The sequence below is a fragment of the Aedes aegypti genome, chromosome 1, assembly GCF_002204515.2.
Source record: "Aedes aegypti strain LVP_AGWG chromosome 1, AaegL5.0 Primary Assembly, whole genome shotgun sequence".
Taxonomy (NCBI): Eukaryota; Metazoa; Arthropoda; class Insecta; order Diptera; family Culicidae; genus Aedes; species Aedes aegypti.
Genome location: NC_035107.1, coordinates 101,259,076 through 101,286,996, shown reverse-complemented (window position 1 = coordinate 101,286,996; position 27,921 = coordinate 101,259,076). Strand labels below are relative to the sequence as shown.

General features: G+C 35.7%; 1 protein-coding gene across 2 annotated transcripts in view; it reads left to right on the top strand.

Annotated features, from left to right (window-relative positions):
• The first annotated feature begins 1,806 nt into the window (after window positions 1-1,806).
• The window catches only part of LOC5574573 (corticotropin-releasing factor-binding protein), an 87,418-nt gene continuing 61,303 nt past the window's right edge, over window positions 1,807-27,921 (top strand). The window contains exons 1-2 of one of the 2 annotated variants that reach the window (XM_021843839.1): window positions 1,807-2,376; window positions 12,136-12,557. In XM_021843839.1, the coding sequence (XP_021699531.1) occupies window positions 12,501-12,557 (57 nt within the window). In that variant the 5' untranslated portion in view covers window positions 1,807-2,376; window positions 12,136-12,500. The remainder of the gene's footprint in view (window positions 2,377-12,135; window positions 12,558-27,921) is intronic. The other variant, XM_021843846.1, reaches the window with a different exon arrangement.

Here is a 27,921-nt window from a genome sequence, read left to right as displayed (position 1 = left end):
AATGCATAAGTCACATGTAAACTCTTACAGTTTTATAATATGATCGTCTTTTCAAAAAACCTTTGTATAGATATTGAGATGACGCATCTGTCCAAATTATATTCACATGAGGGTGTCCGAAATGTATGACAGACAGGCCGCCAAAAAACGCTATTTCGGAAATTAATACTACAGTTTGTAAGCTCTTTCTTCCCAGAAACTCAAAATACAATGAAACATTAAGCATATAAGTTACATTACGCAATAAAATATTTGAATCTAATGCAGTTAATCGATCGCCGTTTCCAGACATATCAGTAGCCTGTCCAAAATACATAATTTACCCCATTGGGCCTTGATCAGATGGAATTTCAAAACAACTAATTAGTCCATGGAAAACGAGGGCAGTTTATATCAAACTGGCGTTTGAATAAGCTCGATGAGACCTCTGTGCAAAATGTAATGGTTATCCTGAAAACTTAAATAATAAACGAACATTTTTTTTCCTTTAAATATATGAGTTAAGTTACCACAAGAAAATAAGAAGGTTATTTTATTATCAATTTCAGCTGAAAGAAACAATTTTTTCGTCGACCAATTTTTGCATGTTTCAGTCGTTATGAATTATGTTGACAAATTTTTTAATCTTCTGGCTATATTTTTGCACCGCGAGATAAAATTGCAAAACTAGTTATATGTAAGAGTCATACTTTTCCGCATAATCTATGGATCGCATCATCGACCTAAGGTGACTGCCAGATCTTTTTCCGGCCTCACTAATAATCACTCTTCCCGTGGTGATTGTGGAGATCCAGAGCTATTCTCGGTCTCTAGAATCAACATTTCGGTCTTGAGTCAAAATTATCGAAAAAATTGAAAAGTGGATAAAAAAAAAATAACAGTTTTTAATTTTGTCAAGACTTAAAACCCCAACAACTTCAACAAAACACTTCAGTCGAACAACCAACGATATAGAATCAACAATCATTACACACTAACATTCCTTTCTCATTCCAACAGAATGTAAGGACTTGGTCGGCGCCGTTATTGATCAGTAATATGAGAGCTGCTCAAATGCACAAGAGCGGAAAGAGGTCATCCATAAACCACGTCGTCATTTTCTTTAGGATTTTCAGGCACCCCTCCCACGTACATCTTGTTGTCTTTTATCCATACGCAAATTTTAAAATTTGTATGGACCGTGATCATTGGCCAGACCCTTCCCCCTTTCGAATGACCACGTGGTTTATTAACGACCTCATAGTTCCATCCCTTATTCATTTGGATCGAAGTGTAATAAATTCCTACCAGTTCCAATCAATCAGGGAGTATCAATCGTTGACATATACAGTCAGTTTTTGCTATGCTATTTAGATTATCGTTTGGATTTTAAGATTTTGAAAATATTCAGAATCGTCATTAATCATAATCGGTAATCATAAACATCATCGTTACTAGTCAACCATTTACAGTAACATTACAGCATGGCGCGACTGAATCTATCTTGCCGATATCCTTCTCGTTATAAAAAGCGCGGGAAATCTCTCTCTATTTCCGTTCGTTTTCACTTTTCCACGAACATCCTTACTATGCTAAAAAGCACGAGTCGTGATGGGAGGCAACCACCCACAACACGAGAAAGCACATGTCTGAGCAACAGGCTTTTTTCCGCTCTCTGTTGTTGTGGTTCAGATCCCTATGTTCATTCATTAGGCTTCACTAGCGCCACTACGCGGTCGGAATCCAAAGCTCCCCGTTGGTTGCCGAAACGTTAGCACTCTTACGGCGTGGCGTAATATAAAAACGGAAAAGCTTGCACCAAACACCACCATTCAACGTTCTTCAGCAAGGGGTTGAAGTTGCCTCAGTGGAGGTTTTCAGTTCAGGAAAAGTGGAAATTATTCCCTATATAGTGAGTGAGTTAGTGAACTTTCTTGTACAAAGAGTGAGAAGAAGTGCAGTGGTGCCTGTTGCTTTGCTAGTGATGCGTTGATGAACGTTGATGATTTCCTCGGGCGCAAGTACATCCATGTGTGGCTGGAAGCATATTGTTACTGAAAAGATCTAACGGGCTGGAAAAATGGCTCACTCAAGGATTAATAATGTGATACATCTCTCTTTTTGGTAAAAACAGAGCAGTACTTGTGAAGTGGTCGGAAACAGCCGGAAAAAGTAGGAGTTTATCACAAAAAGGACTGTTTGGAAAGTAGTGAAAGTGAAACGGTTTTACTGTAGTTTTTCCAACAGTGTGAAATGCTTGGTGGAATAAATTTAAATTCGAGCATGGGAAGAGGTACCGGTTGCGTCAGTGAGAATGTTGATTGCATTATTGTTGACATTATAAATTAATTCAGAGTCGAGTTCAGCCGTCAAAATTGTTCGCGGATAAAAAGAAGGGTGAATATCAATGTTTAACGATCTTTAATGGTGGAAATTGGGTCAAACGAGATGCAATCGAGTGGAAAAGCTCAATAATGAGTTATCTGTTTTCAAACGGATTAATCTAATGGGGTAACAATTTGAGAGCGAATAAGTATATTATAATTCATTTTTTTAAGCCTGTGGATAGCAACGCGATGCTTGTATTAATGGGGTTTAAGATTCATTGTTCTTTTTTAATGCAAAAAAGACCATGCGAACAATCAACTCGAACGATAAGGACTGTATTTGATCTAAACTGGACAAATATTTAAAATTTCAAATAAAATAAAACGATCTAATAATACAAAATGTTGTACATATACTATTCAAACAATGTAGCTGTGGTATTTCGCCACAGTATTTGATATTTTAAAACAATCACCATATGCCTTAATCGATTTGGAAAACCTTACAGTTAACAACAAATATGTTCAAAATAATAACGAAAATCAAATAAATTGTTTCGAAACACGTGCAAAAAGTCAACTCATCGTTCTGATGGAGCTTCATTTTTTTTAGTTCTTGATGATGAACTTGACCATATTTGAGGGGGTAAAAGCAAATACCTTTGAAATAAATAAATCGACTTTGAAGTTTTTTCAGTAAGTTTCCATGACATAGATAAAATAGGAAACAAAACAACTAATCAATCTTCGTCGAATTATGTATTTTTTTCTGTTTGAAGCAAAAGTCATCTAAATGTACCGTCGGGAAGTTCGAAAACAGTAGATATTTTTTATATACTTAACTCATAACCGACCAAAATCTCACTTACTTTTTTCTGTAGCCATCTGTAGAAAATTTTATTTTGGATTTCTACCAATCATTAGAATTTTCTGGAGAATAATTCAGTCCAGGTAAAAATGTTTCTATTTTTACTTATAGGTATTTAGCATGCTTATATTGAAAAAAAAAGTTCATGAAACTATGTTTGTATTTTTTGAAATTTTCCCAATACTTTTTTTTTATCTATTACTTATAAAGATGTATTGCGGAATATTTTAGCCAACATGAGATCTTAATACTTGTTGGAAACACTGCAAATAAAATTCGGAACATCAATTAGTAATTAGGAAAGAACAAATTCAGGTTTATGGCATTCGGGGTTCTGAAGTAGAATCTGAAAAAATGTACACTCTTAAAAATAATCAAAATTGTTGTGAACATAGTTCATGTTATGACTGAATGTCAGACGATATGTAAGTAGGGTTACATATTTCTCAGGAGCACAGAAATGTACTGACGAGCCTCCAACCAAACCGTCTCTCAGCACATCGGAATCCTAGTGTGCTGCGCTGGACGGGGGCTCACGAAAATTCTAAAAGCGCGCGCTAGGTGATGTGCTCTCGGGGAGACTCGTCACATGCGCTGCTCGGCGCTATGGCTCGCCATCGGTATCCAAGTTGTGAAACAACTGCTTAGTAACGAAGAGCCTCTACAGCTATTTTCGCCTCATTATGCAGATGTCTAGATGGCCTACATGATATGATCGAAGACACGCAATTCAAAAGTTACAATTTCGATCCTCGTTGAAAACTTTTGTAATCACTTCAATTATTGCGCTGAATTTCAAACAGCACATGTGACGAAGCGCATGAGACCGCAGTGAGACACATCTCAAGAAAAATGAGGCACACCAAAAAAGGTCTCACGATGTACAGCGCTCCCGTGCGCTTACAAGCAATGAGGCTCCTGCACCTAAGGCTACAGCACGTGCACAGTAACTCTATATGTAAGTGATGAAACGACACAGAAGCGTTTTCTTGAAAATGTATTGAACAATAATAGTAATTTTACATGTCAAATGATACAAAAGCTACGGAACTATGATCAAAATTTCCCGAATCAGACACTATCGTGTTTAAAATTCGACACAAATTTACGTCATTCGGCTTGCTTATTTTATGTGCATCCAAAAGAAGTAAAATCACGTAATGTTTGGTAAATACAGAGTTTTTTCATAAATCCTATATTGAGGATTTTGCCCTCTAATAGACTCACACCTAAATAATTTTGTCACACCAAAATATTCTCCCACCATGTTTGCCATATATATTGGATGGCGTCGTAGCTAACAAAACCAACAAGTAACGCACATGTAACGCATTATATTGGACTGTACATTGAATGCAAGGTGCGTGATTCTCTGAAAGTGCCATATAAACTGACGTGTGAGCAAATCTCGCTGAAACCAGGCCGCCATCGGCACCCATCGTTAGAATTCCAATTTAATGTCACTGATCGCAAGTTTTTGATAAAACTTAAGGGTGGTCCTTTCTGTTTTCTCAAATTGGTGGACCCCTCGTACGCCAGCTAGCTGAACAGTTTGCGAAAAAGCCCATTTTTGATAAATCTTGGGTATTTCGTCACGTGATATGTCTCATATTTCGCTTGGAACACAAAGCAAACTTAGTGGCATCGTATAGAGAAAGGATATAGCTTTCATTTGAAATCGAAAAAAATTGAATTTTGATAGAAAAATCGTTTTTTCACCATTAGCGCAGCGCTAGTGTTGAATTCTGAGATCACCATCAGAAAGCTGAGGAAAATTGGCGTAAGATAGGCTACAGAAACTAGGTGAGCAATGGTATTTACCCTATCAAATGAACGATTTTCTAAATCATGTTCTACGATTTTGACGCATATGATGAGTGCAATCAATATTGAGGATTTTGCCCTCTAATAGACTCACACCAAAATATTCTCCCACCATGTTTGCCATATATTGGATGGCGTCGTAGCTAACAAAACCAACAAGTAACCCACATGTATCGCATTATATTGGACTGTACATTGAATGCAAGGTGCGTGCTTCTCTGAAAGTGCCATAATCACTGACGTGTGAGTATTTATTTTTCCACCTTAAAAATGTGCACGATAATCTATTCCTCAACTAAACGAACAATACAAAAACCTTTTTTGTACTACAAAGAAACAAGTTTTCAACCTTTGTTGTTTTATTCGAGTCGAGTAAAGAATAAGAATATTATTTTAGGTGAAAAAATCTGGCGGCCATCTTGGATTTTGACGCCATCTTGGTTTTAAGTAGTAGAGTGATTTTTCACCTTGTTAGCACTCGACATGTTGAACTTTATTGCTACCGTTACACTTATTATGCTTCAAGTTCTCTCCGAGTTCAAGTGCTTATTTTTCGATACCTATGAGGCAAACGATTCTGAATCAGTAGAATAGCAGACTTACTTCCTTCCAAAATTAGCTTCAAGGAATCTGAATTTCTAATGCTTTGAAGCCTATTCACAGTAACAAAAAAAAAAAACGACTTAATACTTTATAGCGAGAGGGATTCGCGATAAGGGCCTATCTGACAATTCAATAACAATTAGAAAATAACCAATGAAATTCTCATGTGCAATTTTAAATCCCAATTGGAGAAAATATACTCATACTTTAACCTTTTTACTTCAATACACATTTTATAAACCTAGTTTTAAAATCCTCATCAATACCACACGCATCTCCTACAATTTCCCTAGCTATTTCGTACTAAAAAATATTATAAAGTTTCGCCTTAAACGCACTCAAGAATGCCAGTAGCGCCCAATGTTATGAGCCTGTAATCGATATTATTTTCAGTGTCGCCTATTACTTTTGCGCCGTGTTTACATTCTGGTTTCAATTAAGCCCGCCATGTACGCCTTGTTTATTTTTTGTTTGCAGTGTCACCGTTTACTCACGCCGTGTTTTGATTTCGATTTCAGATGCGCCCATCGTTTTTTGAATAGTTAAATTATCGATAGGGGAAAAGTTCAAGTGCAGTGAATAGACAATCGAGCTACAATTTCAACGTTATATTTTCTTAAATTGTGTACATTTTGTCAGTTTCGCCTGATTCGCGAATCTTTCTAGATAGGTAGAAGCAATATTTTGGGTTTATGGACAAATGGTTGAAAGACAAAAGGTCGAAAGGACAAAAAGTCGAAAAACAAAAGGACAAAAGTGATTTGGTTGGTAGGAAATTTTTCCTTCCTTGGAAAAAGCTTTTCGACTTTTTGTACCTTTTTTTGCTCTTCGACCTTTTGTCTTTCGACTATTTATCATATATTCAATAATTTGATACGCTATAGTACCAATGCACGGTCAAAATCAGTATCATTCACCAGCTTAGTGGCCGAGCCAGAATAAAATAACAGAATTTAAAGAAAAATTATATGGAAATTTCTTGCTTCGATTATAAAAATGGCCCCAGTTTGTACAAATGAATATCGCTAAGAGATTTGAGATCGGATACATGTTCTACTATAACTTTGCTGTTAGGGATAAGCGACCAACCCTTTAAAATTCAATCAAATAATGATCGTAGAACAGATTGTTGGTAAGGGTTTCAAAAATACTAAAATCTCATCAATATTTAATATTCGAACATCTTAGATTCGAACACAAAGCTTCCTACACAGAAAAAAAATCGTTGCTGAATTCATCAACAAAAAATCATGAATTCATAAAATGTTATGCTTCATGATATGAAATCGTGATTATTATGCAAGAGTTTGTATGCTCAGGGCATTGCACAAATCTAACTGTCACTTTCTTGACCTTAGTCAACGCGTTCCATGGCGATCGATGATGTTTTCTAGTGAAATTATAAAAAGAGTTTTTAAAAAAGGTTTAAATCACAATTAATCTTTCGGAGCTGTTAAATGTTCTAATATTTAATTTAATCCTGACTATGCAGAACCGAACTATGTTTGACTTTGAGCGAAGATTTTGCTTGACAAGCTCGTCGGCAATTTGAACTGCTCAGATGTAATGCATTCCCCACGTCCTATAACAGAGTAGTTCTCAAAAGACCTACTTTATCCGACTGTTTGATGATGATGATCCATTTTCCACATCCACACTCATGCAATTCACCAGCATTGTGTTAGCCCAGAGCAGTGCCGTAGCATCGGTTGGCCAGGTAGGCGATAAGATGGCTTCCTTAGTCACAATACCAAATAAAATTCTTTGAATCTTACAACATCCTACTTATCTGGCAATTATAGAGCACCTGACATATGCTTTGCCAGGATATTTTTGAACTATTTCCGTTTTATGCTTCTGTTTTGAGCAGTAGCAATCTTCATGCGTTATGAATAAAATACCAATAAGTCTAGGATAAAATGCATACCAACTAATGTGACAATTCATGTTTACATCGATAGTCTTGATAGGAATAATAAGTAACTAATATAGTACCAGCAGAGAACTGAAGAGAAATCTACAAGGAATCCACCCAGAATGTGAATTAGAATGCGAGTTGAAATCAATTTCAAGTTAACTTCTGCGGCCATGAGTCCTCTTGTGGCGTAGAGGTAACGCGCTCTATCTAGTGAACAGGGAGTCGTAAGTTCTCTTTCACCGAGAAGACGTGTAATTTTTTCGCAAATTTCAAATCAATTTGTCCATTTAACCCAATTGCGAATGTATGTAACGTTTAGTCTTACGGTAGTTGTTCATATTCTACACAGTTTTTAATGATATGGCTACTCCGCAACTCCAGATGAACTCGGTATCAGTGTCCGGATTAGTTGATATAACTTTCATTTGCTATTATTCTTCCGAAACCTTTCTAAATTCGATGTCGTACGGTATGCTTTGGCCAAACAATGAAACTATTCTCTAAGAGCTATCCAAGAGGAAGCGTTTAGGGTAGAGATGCTAGAATCGCCAATTTAGTCGAAACAAAACTTTCCATAACTAGTGGTCTAGTAGTAGTCAATGATCTATCAACGATTTGTGTTGAATTGTAGAACAAATTATTTTAAATTTCCGGTAAGGCAAGATCCCCAAGTGTTGGACAACTTGGTGATGAATAATTGGGAAATCATGTTACACTCATAATGCTTTATTAGAAGTAATGAAAACAATTTCAGAACGCATTGTTGGCCTGCAATAACACCTCCTTGAAACAGCAAGCTTTTTTTTCAAGAGATTACAATTTGTTTGAAATTTGAACTGAACTGATCAAGCATAATCAAAAACGAACATATTTTGAACATTGGAATATAGTTTAACATCGCATTGGGCACAAGGGAAACATGAATAGAGTCTTGCATATCTTGCTCCCTTGTTTTGGTCAACTTGATTTGCTGCAGGATGTAATTGTTATTTTAGCACCAATGCTTAGTAGAGTATAGTATCGTGTAAATTTTATGTCTGTTTTCTAGGAATATCCCTTCATATTATGTCTGACATTATTGAGCACCCATTTATTATTTTTTGGAAATTTCTCTGTGAATTCCTAATAAAGTTTATCCAGTACATTATTTAAAGATTTAACTAGAAAATTCATCAAAGATTTTTACGTGAATTTTTACAGATATTTCACAAAAAATGTTCGAGCAACGTTGCTTGAGTTATTTTTCCAGAAAGTTCTAAGCAAATTTATTTTCTACGAGTTCCTTCTGATTTTCGTCATGAAATTTCGTAACGAATTGCTTCAGAAATTATTACAGAAGATCGTCCTTGGAATTATTCGTGCCTATTTCTAAAATGTTACTTAGAATATCTCAGGCATTTTGATCTTATTCCAACCAATTTTTTCCAGTTATTTTATAGAGATTCTCTCAAAGAATTCTTCAAGTGTTTCATCTAGAATTTACTGAGAATTATCTTTTTTCTTTCTTCCAGGAAAGCCTTTTACATTTTTTTTAGAACATTCACAAATTATTGCCAATACCGTCAATCGGGGTTATTTGCAACTTGGTGCAACGAGCCCTTCAATCAAGCAACATCCTCCCTAGAAGTTAAACACAATAATTGAATAATTCAATGAATTATTTTTTTACAACAATGATTTTATACAAATACAAATCCGGTAAAATTCCAAACAGAGACATAATGACATGAATTTGTTAAAATATTGCAAAAGAGTTTACCAAAACTTTGACTCAAATCAACGGAATTCAAATACAGATTTATTTTTTCCGGTCCCTTAATGACTAGCCCAAGTGGATAGATTATCGAGGTAATTTAGCTATGGTCTTTGTAAGAGTTTTTGTCCTTACGTGCAAAGTTCTTCCAAACTGTTGCAAATATCTGGGACATAAAAATTATGAAGGAGAAGGCTCATACAGCTAATTCTGAAAGTTGACCGAGAGTGATACGCTTTTCTGAATGGACAAGCATAGAAGCGAGTTCAATAGACAATCTTTTTTTCCTTACGAAAATCAAATTAATTGTTTATGAGCATATTGAATTATTCAGTCGCGATAGAATACTTTTTCTACCAATAAAGGTAGGAATTCAGGAGTTTTCTACTGAAAAAATAAAATAGTTGATTTGTTTTTTGCTTCAATAACGACTTTCGTTCAAGTTCATTTAATGGAAATATCTGCAGAAAATGTAAAAAATAATGATATAATTTTTGCTAGTGTAATTCAAGTCTCGATGAATCATATAAATGACTTTAACTGGAATATTTTTAATGTTGGACTTGATTGCGAACGATTCAGTCAAAATTCAATCTCATCATCTATTATGTAAGACTTTTCAAGTATTTAATACAGATGCTTCAATTTAGTCAAAATCGAATAGTTTTACTGCTTTTTTTTAGTTTACCGGATATTTTATTTTCATAATACTAAATTTTTCTATGTTTTCCGCGGGGCCCGCTCGTTTCGTACCAAGGGCCCCCGTCAAGAAATCTGACCCGAGCACCTCGAAGCCCAAATTTAGCACTGGGCGTACTACATGGTTAAACTTTTTAATAAACTCAAATATCTCTTTTTCCGTCATTACTGAAAATAACCTATAATTAGTTCGATATTATAAATGTCGACGTACTGCAGGGTTACGTTTTCTTAGAGATATCCCTTAGTTTTTTTATTACATTTTCATGACTGTTTAACTTATTTACACCGAACTACATTAAACTAAGAAGATTCAATAGTATTTGGACTTTATTAAACTTCCATCATGATCGTTTTCGTACTTCCAAACAAACTATGGATGGTTCGTCCCTTCAAGTGTTGTTATACACACTTATTCTTATTGAATACAATTTCATATTATCTTCTATCTTAAAATCTCCTCGCGACAAAATGCAAAAATAGTTTTAAGTACGGAATCAAATTGCACCACTTTTAAGCAGAAGTAGGCCGTCATTGATATTTGTCTGCGTCGTTGATGATTGTTGCTAAATTATGTCATATCGAATTAATGAAAATCATTTGGAATTGCAATAACGTAGCTGAAAAAATATCAGCATACTTTCTACATGTAAGCTCATATAGTGATACTTTTCCATATGAATATCAGTTAAAAGGACTGAGTTTTATTACTTTGAAATTGAGAGCTGTAAAATCAACATGGTTGCCAAAACAAATTTTTACAATACTTTCAATCTGAAGTTATTGAAAATAAAAACAACATTTAGGGGAATTCGCGTATTCCCGGCCATCTAAGCCGATGCCGCACTTTATTTGTAATTTTCTCGTACATCAGTAGACAAAATACGTGTTCGTTTGTTTACATATATGCGCTGCTTAATTCTCTATCGATTCACACAATAGAAATATTAGTAGTAGAACGCTAGTATCGCTGTTGTCATAAAACTGATTTAACTAATTCTTACCTTTAATTGCTATTTTTCATTAATTGATCGATCGCACGTAATAGAGAATGTTTTGTTTTGGGCTTTGACACTTTGTGGCCCGGTGCTCACGCTGTCGCATCGCAGCAAACTAGATGTTGGTCACACAAACAGCAGCGACATTAGCATTCTTAGGTTAATGCTTCTACTATTCACACCGACTGACTTGTTGAGAGCTTTTTGGAAACGTTTTTACAATGCTTCACCTCACGTCAGTGTGACTATTGTTGACAGGCTCATTTTCTTTGGCAGCTTTCCCATAAGAACTATAGGCAAATCTATTCGGCAGCATTCAGTCGCATTTTGAGGCGTGTTTATTTGAATTGATGACATTTTTGGCGAAATTGGTTCTTCAGTCTCAAAAATCTCGTCAGCGGGAAGCTGACAAAAAATTAAAAAGAGATCAAACGAGTACCGTTTTGTCAGAAATTACGAATCATGCTCTTATTCCAAACACCCGACTTTTCGACGAATTTCTTCACAGGTTGATCAATTGTTTTTTGATTTATGACCTCTACATTTAAAAGTTGTAAAAACGTTGTCAACATTGGAAATCGCCACTGTTCGGTAGACTAAAGTGAATTTTGAAGCACCTCCTACACTGCCCATAAAGGCATAACTGTCCCATATTGAAAAAGTAGGCATTGAGAAAACAACGCCCAAAGTTTGAAGTTTGACTTCTCATACAAATGTTCATGATTTTCCAGTACATTTCTATTTGGCATATTCATTCAGCACAACCTCACAGGTAACATTTTGCTTCCATTGATCATCAAAAAATATAAACTTGAACACAATTCATGTTTCTCAGTTGCTATTTCGGTTGAAAATTCATATAGAGACTGCTATGCCTATATTTTCCAATATGGGACCGCACCAACTTCATATTTTTCCACCAAATTTTGAAACAAAGTGTGTAATTTTTTATGTGCATAGTAAAATACATATTAAAACGTGGATGTTGCGACGAAAAAAGGTGCTGGTTCGAAAATCCATATGGGACAGTTATGCTTTTATGGGCAGTACAACTTTGATATCCCGTCGGCATATCATTTTTATGGCCGGGTATACTTCCGTTTTGACAAGTTATAAGTATGCTGCACACACTTCAACTTCCGTTTTCTTCCTCTTTTCCACGATAGGCCAAGCTACACCTCACAGCAATGCATGCAAACACTAGCTCTACGTCTATGACGACAACAAATGCCTGGCGGTCGAGTTCCTAGATCAACAGTTGAAGCATTTCGGAGTTCATCGTGCAAAAGATAACGAACGTTCCAACAAACCGACCCTCAACCCAAGATTCAGAGAGACAGGATTAGTGCCCGAGTTTGGAAAACTCACATCTCCATTGCGGAACTACTGAGTTCTTCATTTCCTTGTCCGGCCGAAACGAATACACCGATTAGATTTAACTGCGTGGGCCAACGCGATAGAGCACATCTCTGCCCGGAAAGGCTTTCGGTTTTTGTTCAACTGGCACTACGGCAACGGTAAACGCGTAGCAATGAAAGGTGTGCTGATACTGTGTTTTCACGTGATGGTGCTCAGCTTTCAGGCAAAGGTAAGTCGTTCTTTGATGGTTGTCATATTGCATTAAATTTGTCATTGGGTTGATTGTTCAGAATCTACGTTGTTGTGGGTAGAAAACTGATTTGATAAATGATTCGCAGAGGGATTGGAATGAAACTGATCTGAGGTAGCAGATAATGTACTTTTTACTTGTGTTTTAGGCGGTACAAAAAATAATTTGATGAGATATAAATGCTGAACCCTTTTCTCTCAATATTTTTTCTACAACGCGAATTTTTCGAGAATGACTAGTACCTGAGTGTGAGGTCATCTAGAGGAGATTTTCTAATGTTTATATTTAGGATTCAAATTTCAATTGAAAATATTTGATGGAAGCTTTCATTTGGAACTTCATGCATTTATGTTGCATTATATTCCCCCTTTGTCTGTTTTCTTGCGGTCAATATGACTCCAGAGCATTTTAAAGGACAGTGACTTTATTACTTTACGAGTTGTTTGTTTTATACACAGATTTATTTTCAAATATTTTGAAAAATATTTTTCTAGGACTATTGAATTTTGTGGAACCAAAAAATAATATTATCTGAGGGGATTTTTTTAACACTCTTGGTAGAAACGCCAGAAATTCACATTTTTCGTTTTAATATTAGATTATCAAATTTTTAATAATTTCAATAAGTTTTCGCTGTAGTAGAAGTAGAAGTAGTAAGATGTATTTCATCGTGTGAACCATGAGATTTTATGCAAATTAGATTTGTTTTATTCAGTTTCAATTGGAACACAAATGCACGGTGAATGGATCTTTTTCAATATGTATGGTTCCTATTACCGTGCATTAAGCATAAGCATTGATGACCGTACAATTCGTAGTTCGTAGAAAGGAAGGAAGTTTAGTGTGACTTTTATTGTTAGTGTGACGTTCATTACTAGAGACCGAGATCACCTCTGCATCTCCATGGTTTTCATAGGAAGGAGTTGTTAGTGAGAGGGCTCAAAAGCTACATGATCAGGATTTACCGTGGTATGTTATGCGATTCATGTAGCCTCAATTTGAAAAGTTATCTATCTATGCGTCTACATTGTTAATGTCGAACTATTCAAAGGTTATTTTCAGTAATTGCGATAAAACTAATTCAGAAACAGGTGTGTGTATCTTATTTTGATTTATAAAACAGGAATAGTGGCTTATGCCGACACTTTTAGTGACGAACTATCCATAGTTTAATTAACAATTTAGTAAATGTAAAATTGCCACGATACACATATGTGTTATCACAAGCATGAAACGAGCTCACCAATTGGTAATGCATTTTCGACTGAAGTCACAAACTCGGCATTTACACGCAAAAGCTTCGATAGAAAATCGCTCCGAAGGCGCGCGAAAACGAATTGCTTGCTTAAGCTCTACGAAGCATACCGTGATTCATCAATACCTGGACACTTAAGCAGCGACAAGTGTTCAAATACCATTTTCTATGAGAATTATGGGTAACATTATTAAACGAACTACTTCCAATCAGATTTTGATATAGGTACCTTAAAAGTTACGATCTTATCCCGAAAACCTTTAAAATAATGAAGCATGCCTTGTCCTCCAATCCGGACACCTAAAGTAAGTGTTGTCATTAAATCCGAAATCGAAATCGTTTAAAGTTGAAACATGAAAGTACAAAATTCACGAAAATTACATTGAATTTAAATTACATATCATATATCATACAATATAAAGTATTTTTGCGAACCACAGTTCTTCAAATAGACAAATTATGAGTTTCTTCTTGGTATTACTGGGACAGAGCCTGCTTCTCAGCTTAGTGTTCTTATGAGCACTTCTACAGTTATTAACTGAGGGCTTTCTTTGCCTAAGCTGCTATTTTCGCATTCGTTTATCGTGTGGCAGGTACGATGATACTCTATGCCCGGGGAAGTCAAGAAAATTTTCCATTACGAAAAGATCCTGGACCGACCGGGAATCGAACCCAGACACCTACAGCATGGCTTTGCTTTGTAGCTGCGGACTCTAATCACTCGGTTAAGGAAGGCCCCCTGAATAACAGTTTATTCAGCTGAAAAGAAGCTGTATAAGCAAAACTTTAGCTGAATAAGCTGATATTCGGCAACCAATGTTACTTGGGAAGCCTCGTTTAGAGCGATTCTCTCCAGCACGGCTATTCTCAATTTTGTCATTCTTATAACGTATAGGATATTTATGGCTACGATGGCATATCATGCCAGAAAAATCAAGAAAATCTAAATTATGAAGAAATCATGGATTGTCTCAGAATTGGAATCAGAAACTAAATATCAACATGCAACAAATAATATGGCATAGTTAACGTCAAGCGATCGTGTCTTCTACACAACCCCCCCTCATTTTTTGTTTCATTTTTTTTTACGTTTTTTCCTGCCTTTTCTTCTTGCCGAATCATGAAATGTTAAAAATAATTTAAATTCCCCTAAAATTCTAGTAATGGAAGTTTTGCACCATTGGTAACAATCATGGATCATAAAAATGTTTCCTATTGTCGTTTAATATTTTGATGCATCACAAAAAGGCATTTCCTCATTTTAATGCCATCTTTTTGGAACTAAAGTAAGTATCGAATGATGAAGCTCGAATTAATAGAAACGACGGCCGAAACTACCAAATCTTATCTGGGGATGCAAGAATGCCTAACATCCTCAACTCCACATTGCTTACAATGAATTTTTGGAGAGATCCTACAGAAATGCTTCTCAGAATATTAGATTAGATATCTCCTAAAAACTCAAATTCATTATTAGTAAGAACCTTCATAGTTTTCTGGCGAGATCCTTGCCGAATTCGCACGAGATTCGTATGAAAACATATAGGAAGCTTCTTTGTGAAATTCCTAACAAGATTTTTAGCAAATTGTTTGTAAAACGAGGAATCCTAGCGGCATATTTTTGAATCAGCTCCATCCCATTACCCCGAACGCTATTACCCCGAACGCCACTACCCCGAACGCCACTACCCCGAATGGGTCACTACCCCGAAAGCCATTACCCTGAATGGGTCATTACTCCGAACGCCACTTTTCCGAACGCCACTACTCCGAATGAGCCATTACCCCGAATAGTATGAGATACAGTGTAGTATCTTGTTTTGCGGGCAAAAATGTGTCTCTTATGAAGATTGGTAATTAATGGCGCGTAAAATTCGTCGGTAAAATGTTCATCATATATTTTCCATTCTTTTATGTCAGCTATTCTTTCGAAATATCTTGTTGGCAACTATCTTCTTCTCATTCTTTCTGAGACAGTGCCTGTTTATCAGCTAAGTTGGCACTCTCGCAGTTCAAGGGTTTATCATAAATTTCATAATTCTAAAAATTGCCATTTTTGACACCTACCCACAACCTCGTACTATTTTTGGTATTAAAATTCTACATATTGTGTATGGGCTGAAACATTTTGAGGACAACTACCCACAATATTTGTTGTCCCCTTCAGCGTTACGAAATTTGTGAATGGGCTTTTAATAAAATAAGCCATTTATTGACTGAGAGCTTTCCTTGTCAATTTATAATTCTTGTACATGTGCCTGTATGCTCATGGACGTCAATAAAATGTTCAATGCATAAGATCCGATACCAGAGGAATTCGAACCCATAACCCTAAAATGGTCGGTGGTGTTCATATTTCAATTTTGATTTTAAACAATTATTTTCCTTTCTTATGAATATAGGTTGTGCCATAGCATCACGTTGTTATAGTGATCGTTTACGTCATAGCTGCAAACATTCACCAGAAATTTGTCCTTCTTTCTTAAATAGGCTGTTTTTTTATTTCCATCTAGAACAGCTTTTTTTTAAAAGGAATATATCCTAAAGGCATTCACTTTTTTCTTCTTGTATTCAAACAGACAGGTCTCTTTTGGATTTGCTCACCACTTTTCTGCCATCACCATTTCTTCATTATCTTGAATAAAAAAAATATTTTTTTGTAGTTATCTCATCGAAATTCAATTTAAAATTCCACAAATCAACGAAATTTTTTACTGTAGCGGCAAGCAGATGCTGCCGTTTTTCCAACATGTACAAGTGACATACATGTAACGTTTCCTTGCTATCAGATTGGTCTTTAAGGTGAAGATGAATCGAAGCCAAACCTCAAATTTTCAAGAGCACGGATCTGGAGAACCGAACACCCGTTTGAGCTGAAAATCGATTAAGTTTTCAGCTCAAACGGATGTTTGGTTCTCCAGATCCGTGCTCTTGAAAATTTGAGGTTTGGCTTCGATTTATCTTCACCTTAAGCGGGTTCCATAGAACAACACTTGCAGCGACTATCTCAGGGTGATCTTCCATTACCATCGTTTACGATACAAAATCTTTAAGAAGATCTTGATGCTAGTAGCCCGGCACCTACCAAAATGAGTAAAGGAAGTGGGTATCGACGTACAATAAGAGATTTACTGTATCCCAAATTTGTGCACATTATAGCTATACTTTTCATAATAAATTCACCTTTCTTTTCAAAATAGGCTGTTTTTCAGAGCATTGCAATGTGACTATGTGAATCTCACCAAAGTTAGAGGATAAATCCAAATAAAACTAAGTATGTAAAAACTATTTGTTGAAGAACTAGCTGCATTTTGTCTTCTAATATTTGAAAAAAAAAAACATTGTTGAGCCAAACTCGTTAAATACTCATAAGGAATCGTACAATTATCTCCCCACTCTCTAACTTGAATAAGTCTCAAAATGTTATGCTTTCGGGATAATGGCGTTCGGGGTAGTGGCATTCGGGGTAGTGGCGTTCGGAGTAGTGTCATAGAGTCTCTTGAATCTTCAATAAATCATGGAAATGAGTGTATAGAGTCACCCAAAAATTAATCATACAATGTTATTCTACACTACAAGTGGATTTTTAATTATATATTTTTATGATTATATGATATATCATTGGGTTATTTTCTGACGTTCTTAGTTATTTTGATATTTGAATCAATATTGATCAGACACTAAACAGATTCCTTTAACAATCATTGATGAATTGCTAGTGAGATTGTTTCAGGGATTCTTTGAATATCTAAATGGATATTTTGAGACCCTTGGCAAATTCTTCTCCTGCTGTGATCCTCAATGAAATTTTAAGCGACAGTTTATCAAGGAAGATTCTTACTGTGGATTTTCTCAGACTTCAAACAATAACCTTGAGCAATTTTTTATCAGAAACCTCGTCCAACCATTGTAATACTCTGACGAGTTTCTGGCAAATTGTGAGATACTTGCGTAGTCAAAATACCCCAGTGTCATCGAAAAAATGACAGGTTGTTGTCTTAGCAAAAGCCTATTTAAATTTGAGAATCTCTTCATATCCGCTAATTAGAAGTTTCACGAGATCTTTCGAGAAATACGACAAATAATTTTAAGGGTTGGAATTACGATCAATAATAATATGTATTTTTACATTAATAAAAGGAATATGTATCTTTCGATTCTACCCCATTACCCCGAATCCCATTACCCCGAATGACATTAACCCGAACGCCACTACCCCGAATTCCAAATCCCCGAACGATCCATCACCCCGAATTCCAATATCATGGGGAAATGTCATCAATATCATCATGGCAAGATAATTGTAAATTCGGGGAAATAGCATTCGGGGTGATGGAATTCGAGGTAATGAAACATTCGGGGCAATGGAACTCGGGGTGATGGCATTCGGGGAAATGGAATTCGGGGTAGTGGGGTAGAATCGTATCTTTCATGGGCTATAACCAACAGGTCTCCCTACATTTGGTTCAGAAATGCGTTTATCGTGTTAAGTACAGATAGTGAATCATGGAGTACCGTGCTGGCGCAAATACATCCATTCATGTTGCCATGTGATTGCAGAGATGGCTACCGTAATTTCGGGTGAAATTGATCAGTTTTCACGGTTTTTCTAGTCTGTTTTCTATAATGTTAACAATACCAAACAACTAAATGCTCCTGCATTACGAAGGTTACATTAGGCAAGTACGAAGGTGAGCCTCATCGACTCATGTAGCGAAATTTTCTAACAAATGTCATTTTAGTGTTAACAAATATCTCTAAAATAAAAAATCAGGGGATCTCATTTCGGGGTGAAATTGATCACTTGTCAATGCCATTATTGTTAGTTTTCAAAACAACTCTACATGATAAATTTGAGCTCTCTGAATCCGAATATGCTTGTCAAATTCTTAACAATGCAATATTTATATAAATAACGAACAGTTAAATTTCAATAATTACGCGGAAAACGCCTAAATGTATGCAATTTCCTTAGGATTTCAATGATATCTAACAGAAATTCAATTAATTCAACCATATGAGCTAATTGGTACGAGTTTTGATAATGATATCTGGTTTAAGGATGTATCTCAAGCATCCTCACAAACTTTCAGGTTTATACCATGTTCAAATCCTTGCTTAGAAATAGAAGTTTATAGGTGTTTGTCAATACTGAACCGTGCATGATTTTGAAATTTCACATTATTTTCATAATAATAAACATTCTTTAACACAAAAAAACTTCACAACACACAATTCGACAATAGTTACGACAAACAACGTTCATTTATTGTAGCTTACATTGATATTTGTGCTCCATTACGAATAAATAAAATCGTGTGATACGATGATCAATTTCACCCTTCTGATCAATTACTCCCGATTTTACGGTACCCAACAACCCAACGTTTCCTGGATCAAATTATGCTAATTGAGTTGGCCCCTCTGCGGGAGAGTCTTGACTTTCCAAACATGTAATCTAAGTAGATAATTTCCCCACTGAACCAAGGCAAGGTGGCAAAATTAGCGCTGCACTTGAACGATTAAGGGTAAGCTTTGGGTGGGCGGATTTGTATGTACACGCCAAAGGTTCTAGATGGAAATGAGCTTCCGCGTGGGTTACGCTCGGTTGAGGATGACTGATTAGAAGCTAGATGGGGCGACAAAGCGAATCAGATGGAGTTGAAAGGATTAGAATTATTAGCCGCGTCGTTTTAATTAGGAAGTTGATCTGTTGCGTGATTAACAGAGCTGCTAAGGATAACGATTTCCGGAGCACAGTAGAAAATCCCTTCTAGCACGTGGCGTTCATGTTACGTGTTAAAGATCAATCTAGATGACGTGAATAATGGTAGGGGAAGACGGGGTAAGACCGCCCACCTAAGCAATTCAATTCATATGTTAAAATGAAGAATCAATAAATCCTTTTTAGACGCAGCATGTCGTTTTTGAAACTTTAGGCATGATCAAAAAATATCACAAGTTTTGTATTTGTAAAAAATATTTTTTTTCTTGATACTTGAAAAAGTTATGTCTTATCACGATTATTTTTAGCGACGGGGTAAAACCGCCCACCCACGGGGTAAAAGTGACCAGCACTTTTTTTATACACAATTTTGCGAAACAACATATCAATTCCCTGTGATTCTTAAAAGTACAATGTTTTATGAATTCTACATTGATTAACGAGGATATTGAATCATGTTTAGGGTTAATTAACTTAAAAAACTTAGATATATACTTATCATCACCTTGATACACCCATATTTTGGAAAAAAATGTGCATATTTGGTTTGTACTTTGAACAAAATTGATTTCATTTTACTTGAATTGTGATGTACAACGTAGTTACAATTTTTAAAATGGTTTAGACATTTTATTTGGTATAAATTAGGGGTGGCGGACTTACCCCATCAGCAGTGGTTGGTTTTACCCCGCTTACGCAATTTGCACAACTATGGCCTTATGTCAAAGCTAAATCTTTACAATTCATATTTCACTTCACTGAAGCATATTTCTTATTTCTGTTAAAGCATGGGCGGGTAATTTGTTATGTTTCTACAACAAAATCCCTTCCGAAATCCTTAAGTGAGCATCTGTTAAAATAAGATCAAATTCAATATCGACGAGCATAAACTTTGTTTTCGATATTTGATATGGACAATTTAATGTAAATATTACCCTAAATGGTTCGGAATGTCAAAAATCTTGTGTTTATGGAAAGTGCTTGGTGAACCTTTAATAAAACCGTCATTTTCATGCCAAACTGAAGGTGGTCCGTCTTACCCCGGCGGACGCTTTTACCCCGTCTTCCCCTTGTAATCTATTTTGCGAATGTGTTCTGAAAAAGCAATTATAATGTTTTGATTGCAAAATTGTAACCTTTACAATTAGATTTTCGGAGAAAATATCAAAAGCATTTGAATTTGGAATCAACAGTTCGTGAATTTGATTCCCGTTTAATTGTGACAAATTTGGCATGAGGAATGTTTCCCGAAGAGGTGTTGTATGCTAGGTCTACTGCACCATCATGTACGAGGAGGGGAGGGGATTTAAAAAATAAAGAACAAACAAATTTCAATAAAAAAGTTATGTATTAGAGATTTTTGTAACATCAATCTACCAAGGACTGAAAGTCTCGATAATAAAGACAATTCATTCATTCAACATCAATCTTGGTACCTTTTTCAATCGTTCTCTGAATCATCGTTCTACCGGTTTTTCATTTTAAGAACTCAGAATACTTCACACGTATCAAGAAACTTTTCCAAGTATAGTTCGTCACAGTCCTTAAGTTATTGCATATTATCATGTTTATCGGTAAATTTAAATTGAATTGTTATACGATATCATGACTTCTCATAATAATCATATAATACAACTGTCAAAGATAGAAATTCAATATCCAACGCGGATTTTTTTGACTGGATTTTACACGCTATTCGTTGGCTCGTATCGTAACAATTAGAACTACCTCTGTATCACTGTTCAAATGATTCAAACAATAAATTTCCCCTTTTATCAGTCCACAATGACGCACATAGTCTAAAATCTTGGTGCACCTTGCGGTTGTCGATTGCCATGAGTAGGATCCATATCATTTCAACGTAACCAGTGTGTAGTGATCCATTCATCCACGTTTCTACGAGTCCGGAGATTATGAATGGCAAAAGTGGGAAATCATTTTCCCACCCACCTTGGGCGTACTTTATCTCCATGGCGGCCGGCGTACGGTGGTTTACGCTAAAGGAAAATTTATGGCTCTATTATTTGAACGATTGTCAATGTAGTGCTTTATGTTACTCGGAGATTCGCTTTGAAGAGGGTTTCCGAGCGGTGTTTAGGCCACAAAAGATACGGCAGCGATGACGATGGTGATGATGGTTATGCGAATCGGAACGGCATTTGGCAGGATTCTTGGTTCATTTAACGGGTAGGTTGCTTGACGTATCTATTATTACCGCACAGGTAATTATCTCTTCTCATTCATTAGGAAGAAAAATGCTTGTGAAAAACGATTGACGTAATTTCGGGTTGTACCTGTACTAGTATACTATATAAGATAGGCTTTCTATGGTGGATGATTCCGTAACAATAGAATGTAAATTTTATTCATGTATAAAAAGATGGAACATGTTTTTAAAATTTGTTTGGATTTTTTTTCTATTTCAGAAAGGTAAGGTTAAGAATGATTAATTAAGTCTATTTTGTATTGCATTGAGTTGTAACACTGCACTGTCGAGAGCATTCATAAATCCCTTGCAAAGGGCTTTCGAAAAAGAGAATATCAAAAATTGCTGCATATTTCGTTCAATTACTATATTGTGGCCCTTTGATGCTCGTTGAAAGGATTTAAAAATTCCTGAATGTAAGCATAGCCCGGTTCACGTTCCCGGTTGGAATTGCTCCGGGTCAGTGTATTGTTTACACGTTTTAATTAATCCCTCTGGTTCCGGACAATGGAACATTTTTTTTTCTCTTCGTGCTGCCTCTACTTCAATACGAGAGATGAATGAATGGTACGCATATCAGTTACAAATTCATATCGAAAAGCTGCACCAGTTAAAGAAGAATGAGTTCAGAACAATACACCGTATGTAAACTGAGGTAGACCCAACTGGTTTGTGAGCTCATACACAGCTTATTTAGTACTCAGAAAGATAGGAATAGAGCAAAACGGTATTATTCTGTTATAGAAGTAAGGTGACGATGGGCAAGAATGGGTCACTTAACCCGTATCAGATCGGAACACGATTTAATTTTTTAAATTGTTATTGTGAACGTTCAATTTATCTGATTTAGATGCAGTTTCCACTGAATGCAGTACAAAGGCTTCTAGTTTCATATACTGGTATAATTGGACTAATTTAATTCGAATGGCCGGAATTATTCCGCAATAAAAATTCGATCCACTTCCATTTCTGTACAGTTTAATTATAGTACCTAAATAATGTTTAAACACCTCTAACCTCCAATTTAACAGAAAATGGGAAATATGTATTCTCGGCTAATATTGTGATATCATGGGGCAACCGATTGTGAATGAATGAATTGTCTTTATAATCGAGACTTTCAACCGATTGTGGTTAAGGTCACCTTATGGTCCTCCAGAAGTTCCGGAACATCCGTTAAAGTGGGCATTTCTTGAAAATTGAGCAAGAGAGCTGGATTTTTTTTTTCAAACGACTTGCAATGATGAGCTTCAAGATAGCATACCATCTTTGTTTCGGTATTATCTCGTATGACCATTTTTTTTTGGTTCTCCGGAAGATCCGATGGACATATCCTGAAAGTTGACCTAGAGAGCTGGGATTTTTTTAAACAACTTGCAGTGATGAGCTTCAAATTAGTATACCATCATTCCCTCGGTATGGCGCCGTCATTACGGAGGGGGGAGGAGGTTCCAACCCAGTTTCCAATTTTGACGTTACATTATAAATGTATGCTGCCTATGATCTCGAATGGTCTTCCGAAATATCCCTATAAGAGGACTTATCCTGAAAGTTGACCGAGAGAGCTGAGATTTTTTCAAACGACTTGCAATAATGAGCTTTAAATTAATATACCTTCGTTGCCTCGGTATGCTATCGAATAGCCATTTTTTGGTCTTCCGGAAGATCCGGAACATACGTAAAATAACTTATGCTTACAATTGGCCCACAGAGCTGAGTTTTTGTGTTTCAAACAAATTTTTATGAGTGGCTTCAGAATTGTATTTATTTTATCGCCGTCGTCTGGTCTTGTATGGCTACTTGGTTTGGTTCCAGAAGATCCGGAACATCCGTAAAAGTGGATATATTATGAATGTTGACCTATTAAGCTGATTTTTTTTCAAACGTCTTACAGTGTTGGAATTTGAAAAAGTAAACTTTCGTTGGCTCGGTCAGGGCTGGAAAGCGTCAATTTAAATAGAGAGTGTCGTGTTTTAGTTCATTTTCTGGTATGATAGATATTTTTATTGCTAGAATCATGAAAGGATATCAACTTAACTTATCAAACATCTTTACTACCCGAAATTCTCCAAAATGAGATAGAAATTTTAAAAGCAAAACAACATTAAAATTGCTCTCGTGAGAGCTCCGTCATTACGACGTAACGAAGTGAGCACATGAAATATAGCTTTGTCTAGTGACAGTGAGAAGACTCGTTTTGTCAGAGTGGCGCAAGTCGGTCATGAGACTTAACAGCCCTGGCCTCGGTATGATCTCGAAAGGCCATCTCTGGAAGATCCAGAACATCCGTCAAAATGGTCAAAAGTTGATAATTGACCAACAGAGCTGCGATTGCTTCCAACCGTTTTTTTCTGATCTTCAGGAGGACCACTAGATGGCCATCAAAAATCAGACGACGGTGACGGCATTGCACATTGGGCCAGACCGCAAAATTAGGAGGAAAACATTATTTTGACTAAGAAGGTGATTTTTTAGAGCAAAAGAGTGTTCGGAAAAAAATGTTACATATGATGAGGACTACATTTCAACACTAAGTGACATTAGGGTGGTCCAAAAAATACGGAAATATTTTTGCTTTCTTTAATGCTTTTCGAATTAGAGCTTTGAAGTGTTCTAGTTGTTCTTTTTTTTTTAATTTTGAACAACTTTGTCGAAGACGCCAACCTTGTAAGTCTACTGCAGCCCTTTCTTTCAATGATGCAGGGTAGGGTGGTCCATCAAAAATTAATATTTTGCTCATAACTTTTTTATTTCTAATTGTATCAAAATTACTTTGTCTACAAAGTTTTAGAACTAGTTGAAACGCTTTTTTTGGTGAAAGAATTAGGTAATTCAATTCATTCGTTTATGAGATATGACCATTTTTGTTAAATAAAAAAATAACATATTTTTCAAACGTCAATATCTCAAAAAGGGGGAAAAATGGGGATGCAATTTGCGCAGGATCTGAAAGGTATAACTTAGAGGTTCAAGTGGTATATTATATCTCTCGAGGATATTGGAGGATTTACAGTACAATTTTGATGTGAAAACGAACATTTTTTACTGAGAATTCATGATTTTAGCTGGCATATTGATGTGTGTTCTTAAACACAATGTCAAAACCATCGAAAATCTTCTCAACAGAATATATATTTTTATACTTTTCTCTTATAAATACACACCTTTTGTAATAGAGGCCGATCACAACTTTGTATTCACGACAGTTGTTTTAATGCATCAATAATAATACGTATGCAATGTATTAATAGGAATAAGCGAGATAATCAGAGTACATATCTATGGCATAACGACAAGCATGGTTTCTACAAGCATTTGCACATGCTGTTCAATGAAGCTGAACGTTTATTTTTTGTAATGTAAAATGATCCAAGCTCAAGCTCATACATATCAAGTGCAAATTAATTGTTACACAAAACCAAAAAGCTTTGCCAATTGCATAGTCTAAGTTCATTTATGTTTATTTGAATTTAATCACTTCCAACTATACACAGCCTGTTCATTGGAAATAAATAACGAATCAAAATATTTTTTCGTTAATGATGTGTGACATAAAACAATCAGACTCATATTCCGAACATGTGAATTTTGTATGGCAAGTTTGTTGAAATATTTCACTGATATATGTCATCAAACTCCCAGGAAGTGGCAGTCAATTGCAATTCAAATTTAATGTGTTTGAACCTATGTTATACCCTGAGAGTAGTAATCTGAGACGAGACTCGCGAAGACGGTCTTCTTTTTCTGTGATTGCTGAGTTTTTTTTTCTTATTCCACTTTGTGTTTATACCAATTATGCGCATGCTGTTCAAATCCTCACATGAACCTCTCAGCAAAAACTGATTGAGTTTGCATCACATCGATTCATGAATAGCCGTTTGAGTGAAATTTCATGCCAGCAAACGTAGCAGACATTAGAAATAATTAATCATCTGCTTAGATTTATCAACAACTTTGGAAAAAACTGCTCCGCCGACTGAGGTTTTTAATAACAGATTACTTTGAACACAATACTTTTCACTTTTTCAGCCATAAAAACGGTGGGCTGCATTTGACGTTTCGTGAGAGGGGAATCTGGGCTGCATATGACGTTGATATTTTTCCTCTTCGCGAGTCTCTCTCAGGTAGTAATGACTTTCTAGATCGATGTCGGATTTATTTGTGTTGTTCGGAATTTGAATCACAGTGATCGAAATTTGAAGCAGAATATTGAGCTCTCACCGAGCGGTGTCACGAACACATGCTCAATTTTGCTGGTGTAAAATACTGTTGTTTGATTTTGCTGAGTGTAGTAGGCTGCTATTATAATAATTCACCAAGTATGCCAAGCTAGGATTGAGTATGATAAATGTCACTCTTGTAAAAGTATGAATCCGTATAAAAACTGTTTTATTCGCTACGCTACATTGGCGACGAGTTTTGAAATGAACCCGTGGTTTTTAAGTGTAAAGGAGGCGTAGAGACTAGTGTTGTGTTGGATGAAGTGAGAAATCGACTAAAACGACAGTTGCCGGTGGACAATTTAGTGCTAGAAACATGTCAAGAAAAGGAGATGAAAAAAAGTAAAATCTGCAAATCTATTGAAGAAATTGCATTTATGGAATTCAGGTAGTATTCTAAGTGATGCATTTTCTGTGATTATATAAAACTGATTGTACTGTAAAAATGAATAAACTGCCCATATGAAAAAAAATGAGATGGCTTGCAAAGAGCCTCATCGAAAATAGTGTGCTTTATTGGAACTGAAAATGCAACAGTGCTCAATAAAACGATGACAAATTTGTTCTATAGGGACCTTTCTTAGCCCAGTTGGTAGAATCCACGGCTACAAAGCAAAGCCATGCTGAAGGTGTCTGGGTTCGATTCCCGGGCGGACCGGGATCTTTTCGTAATAGAAATTTGCTTGACTTCCCTGGTCATAGAGTATCATTGTACCTGCCACACTACATACGAATACGTAAATGGTAAGTTTGGCAAAGAAAGCCCTCAGTTAATAACTGTGGAAGTGCTCATAAGAACACTAAGCTGAGAAGGAGGCTCTGTTCCAGTGCGGACGTAATGCTTAAAAGAAAACATTTGTTCTATAGAAATGTTGATCACTGAAAATTTTAATGGTGGTCGAAAATTTCTGTTTTACTATTTCTTTGCAATTCATGTCTTGAAATATAGAGACATATTTCTTGTATTAAAAGCTGCGAATTGGGAAAAATGTGGATTTGGCTATTGAGTTTTGAGTTGAATGATGAGTAAAATTAATTTAAGTAATGCATTTGAAAACCACATAGATAAATTATTTTAAATCGTTATGGAGACACAAATGTTGTTTTATCAATAAAGTCTCAAACGAGGGATTTGACCTGTTTGATTCATTGGATAATAAAAAAATATATAGCTTAGAATTGAGTTCTTTGTATTCTCAAAATTGAAACAAATGAAAAAAAAAAACTATAGTCAAGCCTCTTCTATATTGAAGGGATCATCGAGTAAGAGAGGTTAACTAAAACAGATCGCATTGAGTTTGAGTGATATTACCTCATAGTGAGTTCTAAGCATGCTAAATTGAAAATACCACGCATTCAATCGAGTCAGGGAAATATCGAGCAAGGGAGAATTGACTATACGAACAACTTTGACCTGTTCAATTATACTTATTACAAATGATTAAATTTATAGCTGAATAATTTTTATTCAAAAACATTGGCTGTTACCATCTCTTGGTTTTTCGTGGATTTTTACCGCTTGCATGTTAGTTCATTAGAGTAGAATGTTTATAGGGTCTATACATTATTATTCTTATTTTTAGTTTGTTTGTGACATTTTACTACCAGCGTGGTATTCGTGCCAGAAGTTCTACACAGAATTCAGCAGGTGTGAGTTAAAAACAAGTATTTAATGCAATAATTTGTCATAACTCAACTGGAGCTTGTTGAAATATTGAATTCAAACAATTTAATAGGTACAAATGATTGGATTTATTTCAATTGCTCATTACAAAATCAAGTAAGGAACTCAAATTAAACAAATAAAAGAAAAAGAACTATCAACGGGTTCAAGGTATATTACATGTTTAGTGCAATTTTCCTTTTCTTAGTTAGCCAATATTTGATCTGTCAGATTTCTAAAAATTTGATTATTTCAATTCCAAAATTTGAAATCG